The sequence below is a fragment of the Adiantum capillus-veneris genome, chromosome 23 (assembly GCF_014529385.1).
Source record: "Adiantum capillus-veneris isolate H3 chromosome 23, ASM1452938v2, whole genome shotgun sequence".
NCBI classification, from domain to species: Eukaryota; Viridiplantae; Streptophyta; class Polypodiopsida; order Polypodiales; family Pteridaceae; genus Adiantum; species Adiantum capillus-veneris.
Window position 1 is genome coordinate 30824215 of NC_140953.1, and position 6000 is coordinate 30830214.

Consider the following 6000-nt stretch of genomic DNA (forward strand, 5'->3'; position numbering starts at 1 on the left):
TGCACATCCGAGCTGGAGGAATCCATGGCAAAGTGCGTGAAAAACTGGAGGTTTCACGCGAAACTTGGCCTTTTTTGTACTTTTTGGTCGCGAAAAGTTGAACTTCGAGAAGCTCTATGCGTCAGCGTGAGCGTCCGAAGGCGAGCAGGTGATGACGGGAGCACGAGAGTGCGAGCAGGTGAGAGAGAGGAGCAGTGGGAGAGAAGCAGAGGGCTGAAAACTGAGTTCTTCTGGCAAAAACTCAGTCTCCGTAAGAGTTTTTTTTTACTAGTCTGCAAATTTCATACTTATCTTCTAAAATTTTAAGATGTTCACACTTAAAAGGCATGGCCACTTAAAAACATTAAAGTGGTTACTTGATAAAGGGGGCACAGTTCAAAAAAAAAATCAACGCAAAAAAGAAAGGGCTACCGACAGCGTGAAAAAAAATCAACGATAAAACGCTGCTACCGCGATGCGTGGAGGGAGGGAGGAAAGTGTGCTCGCCCGTGGCCTTCACACAAGAGGTAGTCTACCTCAAATGCCAACGCAGCAATCACCTCCACGATGGCAACGCTCTGCAAAACTGTTCCCTTTCTTTTTTTTTTACACTGGATTACAGCCAAGGCCAACGCTTCCTCCTCTGCAGACTCACAACATCAAGCTACTCTGTGTGTGTGTGTGTGTGTGTATGTCCTTCGCACAGAGAGAAGGTTATAGAGAGGTTTAAATTAAAAAAAACTGTATGCTGAATTTTTTCAGTCCAAAATCAGCAGATGAATGAATAAATGACTGATTTTCGATGAAAATCAGCAAAATTGACAAAAATCCTCTGATTTTTAGCACTTGCACCTGCTAGATCGTTGAATTTTATCAAAAATCAGCAAAAAGCACATTACACTTCACCTGCAGCTCATGAGAAGAAACTAATCGATTAAACAATTATATCATCGAAAATTATATAAAACGGTGATTATCCGACTCTAACCAGCCCGTAGGTGTACACACAGACCTTCGTACAACCAAGCCGGCTCTGATACCATGAAACAACGAGGAGAATGGATCTTCCAGCTACACGGACCGCCTATAGACACGCGTCGAACGAACCACCCGACCATAGCCACCATTCGGCAGCCCCCCCCCCGTGTTGGGGCTAGCGTCCGAGGACGTAGGTGTGCACCTATAAGACCGAGCGTCCCATACCACCCGGCCTCACCTCCTCGAGGTGACCTCGCGCACTCCTAGCCTCGAGAGGTAACCATTGGCACTCTGCCAGTGGGGGTCGATAACTACAAATGAGGCCTTAGCCTCCTTTTTATAATATTGGCCGGCCACACTGGCCGGGTTCACACTACGTCTGCCCAGACACTGGACGCCCGTCCCGACGACATCTAGACTAGATCCCCTCTCCTATGAGCGGGACATACCAGTGGTAGAGCAAGAAGCTAAGCAGGAGGGGATGTTTGAAGATGATGAACTCATAAAATGTTATGGACATGTTAATGGTCAAAGGGTCATTGTGTTGTTTGATTTTGGAAGTTCTCATGATGTCATCAGTGAATCTCTTGTGAAACGTGAACGTCTTCAGGCTTCTCTCATCCCCCGATGCAAGGGTTCTCTGAAGGCATGGACGTTTCGATTTTTCAAGAATGTGATGATGTCAAGTTGATCATTCAATAAACCCAATTTACTCGTCGTTTTGTAGTTTCTAAACTTGCAGGATGTGATATCATTTTGGGCATTAAGTGGTTTCGCATGTTCAAACCCATTATCGATTGGGAGAAGCTCACGTTTCTCATCAAAGATAATGTGTCGCAACCTGTTCTCATTCAAGGCGAGAGCAGTATTCCCTCTCATCTCTCATGTCCAGGCAAACAGAGAGCTACGTCGAGGAGCCTAAGCGACGGTCATCTATGTCAACCCCACACTAGGAACTTGGGTATTCCTAACAGGTATAGTAAAGGTTTTGTTAAGATCAATTCGGTGTTTTCCCAGGATCATCATTCCCCTACACACCCTCCCCATCAACCTATGGACATTGTCCGACCAATTGCATGACGAGGAACATGTAGTTAAAAAATTTTCTCCATCGGATAAAGAGAAACCAAAACCAGGTGATTTCTCATTTAAGAGGCTTCGCCCTCCCAAGGTACGGTCTTTTGGTTTACCAGTTCTCTTTGTTCGTAAGAAATCAAACTCATTTCAGTTTTGTGTGGATTTCAAGGCACTCAAGTCAAGGATGGTCAAATTCTTGAAGCCGAGACTTCACATGGCCGTTCCTTTGGAGCGTCCACAGGAGGCACAACGAGTTTCCAAAGTGAACCTGTCGAGTTGCCGCCACAAGGGTGGACTTCCAAGGAACAATTCAAAAGAAGAACCACCGAAGAACATTGTTCCAGTCAGAGTCACCAAGTCGAAGTGTTTCCGAATGCTTCCATTTCAGTTTGGCGATAAGAAAAAAGCAAAGCAACATTTCCTCAAATTCAAGGATCGAGGGATACATGAAGATGCTTGGGTGGACGAAAGCTTTTTCATCCACTATCCAGATTTGCTAGCCTTTATCACAATGTAACAGGGAACGAGGGGAACACAGCCCAAACGTTCTGAAATGGCATTCCGCACGAGTTCGTTCCCGAAATGGCGATGGGAAGGGAACGCCGTTCCGGAACGGGGTGTAATTGGAACGGTGTTCTGGAATGGGGAGAACAAGGCGGAACGGCGGGGCGAAACGGAAGAAAGTAGGCATTTGGGGGCAAAAAAATGGACTTTGGGGACAGATTTGGGGTTGTTTTGGGATTATATTTGGTGCACTTCGAGGACAGGTTAGGGGGCAGATTTGGGGACAGTTTTGGGGTTGTTTAGAAGTTTATTTGGGACTAAGCTGAATGGAGGTAAATCAAGCCTTACTTTAGTGGACCGTTCTAGCCCCATTCCCGTTCCGGCCCCCCTCCTCCTCCCTGTTCCCATCACGTTCCGAACCCTCCCGTTCCCATTCCCCGTTCCCGTTCCGAGTAACTATGCTTTATCAAGGTTGCGGTGACTGAGGCTCTGTGTCTCATCCTTGCCTCTTAGGATGACTCCTTTGAGGTTTGGACGGATGCGAGCAACGTCGCCATAGGAGTTGTGCTTCAGCAGCATGGCTGTCCAGTTGCATTTCTCAGTAGAAAGTCAAACAATGCAAAAAAGAATCATTTGTGTACGATAAGGAAGTTCTCTCTGTCATTCATTCTCTAAAGCATTAGAAACATTTTTTGTATGGTACAAATTTTCTGTTCGTACTGATCATCAAGCCCTCAAGTGGCTCCAGTCTATGCCTAGTCACATGTGCAGTCACTAAGCGCTCCCCAGATCATAGTCTGCATCGTTCAGTGGTTATCAAACAACATTGCTACCATAATCAAACAAATTCAATCGGTACCAAAACAAGGTCAAACACATTCAAGCAAGATTACTGTAGTTTTGAATATTGTTGTACTCAAAGTCAAGATGCTTGAGGAACTCTCTGTGAATGAAGTTTTCCCTGGCTCTTGGATCAAATAAAATAAGTACTTTATGGCCACGAATCTTTCCATAAGCTATGCACAATTCCCTGGAAGCATCGGGTACAGGAATTGCATAAATATCTCGAACAAGGCTCACTATGGTTCTGGTTTTCTTGGCAAGAGGTTGCTCTGGAGGTTTATCGCCTTTGTGGGAATAGAGATAAGAAGTGTCTCCCATCTCAAAGCATTCAATACACTTGCCTTCTTGTTGAAGGGTATCTACCTTCTTGTTGAAGGGTATCTGCCTTCTTGTTGAGGAGTATCTAGTCAAGCGAGGTCGTGCAAGTGGAGTTGAAGTGTCACAAGAATCTCGAGAGTTCGTGCGTTGTGGTCGAGGATTCTATCTTTTTGAGTGGCTATTACTTGTGTTGAGGTTGGCTATACAAACTAATGAAGGGAAGCTTGGATTTACAACTGACAACCAACTAGAGGGCATAGCACACAATTCAAACACGAAGAGGGGCTTGTGGGTGGAGACTTCTTCTCCTACATCAATGTCCAATTGTGGAAAGCTCTTGAATCACAAAGATGTAGTTTTTGCAGATCATCACCCGCAAATAGTTTTCTTCTATGTGCAGAGATTCACAATTTACATGGCATTTTCTTGTAAGAACCTAACAATCTGGTTTTATAATTAAAAAAAGGCTCACAATTGAGATAACACTTCCACCCTTTCCGAAGGCCTTGGAGATGCGTGCCCTGGCTAGAATCACAGAAACGATGTTTTCAGATCCTGTGCACACATTTCTTGCAGCCTAGGCTGCATACAATATGTGCTAAAATAGGTGGCAAGTGGTCCTACAAAGGGATGCCCCCTCTCTCCCCGACTCACTCACACCCCTCACAATCGTGCCACCCAGTAACAAGGAGCAAGCAAGAAGAGAGAACCCGAAAAGAGGAGAGAGAGAGAGAGAGAGAGAGAGAGAGAGAGAGAGAGAGAGAGAGAGAGGGGTAACAGGATTGTAGCCCACATAATCATTCATTATAATGAGCACAAAATCTTCCCCATTACCATCCCAGGTACATAGACAGTTTGCCATGAAAACTTGCCAACTAAATCTGTAAAGGTAGGGAATCTCGTGGCTACTCAATCTGACCTTTAAAAAAATGGAACAGATACCTTGAATGCTGGAGACTGGCCTTGAATGATAAGGCAAAATATACAATCCTCCACAATGCGCCTTCTTTGTCCAGTCATCGCGTTGTTCCGGCTGATGCTTCCCACAGCATCATTTGCAACCTCTGCTGACTGTGACTCAAGTATATGCAGGTCCCCAACCGTTTGGATGTCGCATTCTTCTGTGTTTCCCACTATATCAGAAGTTCTAGAACTAATTTGGGGCTCGAGCACAATCTCCAGGCGATCACCATCCCCCGAACTACACGGCAATGCATCAGGCGCTTGGCTCTGATGTTTAGCTACCCTTTGATCAAAGGGACTACTGCATCTAGTATCAATCTGTTTTCCCTCGAAGTCGACAGTTTGTTTATGCTGCATATGCGACGAGTTGCACTGCAAACTCCATTCAAGCTTTGCAGCACCTGATGGTGAGCAATCACGGTGCAAGCAATTGCTGCGTCTGCCCTGCATTAAGTTAGACACCGTTGCCTCCAAGCTGTCCCCTGGTGTGTGCATCTTTGTCAGCTCTGGCATGCCCATGCATAAAGAACCCTCTATCTCTTCAGGAGGGTGTTTCCTTGACCAATTCCATCCTCCGCATCTATGCTTGGTGGGAGAAGCTAAACTATGGCCATGGCTTAGCAACTCTTCACGAGAAGCAGGATTCCATGCATCTCCTCTTGCAGGAAACACCTCTCCTAAGCCAACGAGTCTGCTTTCCATCATGTCTGAGCTAGACTTAGACCTGGATATGGAAGTGCGGGCAACTTGCTTCTTCTGCTGCAAATGCGTGCTGCCTGGCAGCAACAAAGTATGCTTCTCTGCTTTGCTAGTGGCATTCAAAAAAGAAGACTTACCCATTTGAGAGGGGGGACACGCAGACAAATGAGAAAGAATAGTTTTCAATCTCCTTTCTTCCATAGCCACCTTTGCGCTAGTTGCATAGATCCGCCATGTGCTGGCCCGAGGTAAACAACTACGCGGCCCCAGTGACAAGAATGCTTCAAAATGGGAAAGCCTGTTGTCTTGACCGCATCAAAGCGACAGAAGAGCTCCATTGCGCCATAGCTGAGTATAGACCATTCACGACTACTGCTTGCTAGTGACCTTAACCCATTATCTAAATTCTGGAATAGTGCCAAGGTGAATAAGTGTAAGTCTGAAGATAAGCCTTTCTTTAGAATAATAAAAATAATACTCTTCTAATTCTTTATAATACACTTGGTGTGGTTCTGTACTGGCAGCTTCGATACTTAATTAGACAGAATCTTTTCAGATTCACTCAGATCGCTTCCTTGCTTACTTTGTATCTGCAGCAAAACTAACAAGTGCAACAAGGCCCAGCATCGAACTTGCGCC

The 6000-nt window shown here is 45.5% G+C and overlaps 1 protein-coding gene across 2 annotated transcripts in view; it reads right to left on the reverse strand.

The window, feature by feature from the left end:
• HINT3 (histidine triad nucleotide-binding 3) overlaps positions 1 to 5776 on the reverse strand; it is a 38038-nt gene extending 32262 nt beyond the window's left edge. Inside the window, exon 1 of one of the 2 annotated variants that reach the window (XR_015186000.1) lies at positions 4642 to 5776. Coding sequence is in view for 1 of the 2 variants with exons in the window: in XM_086497032.1 (XP_086353158.1) it covers positions 4642 to 5562 (921 nt within the window). In the remaining variant the exon portion in view is untranslated. The remainder of the gene's footprint in view (positions 1 to 4641) is intronic. The other variant, XM_086497032.1, reaches the window with a different exon arrangement.
• Positions 5777 to 6000: the final 224 nt, after the last annotated feature.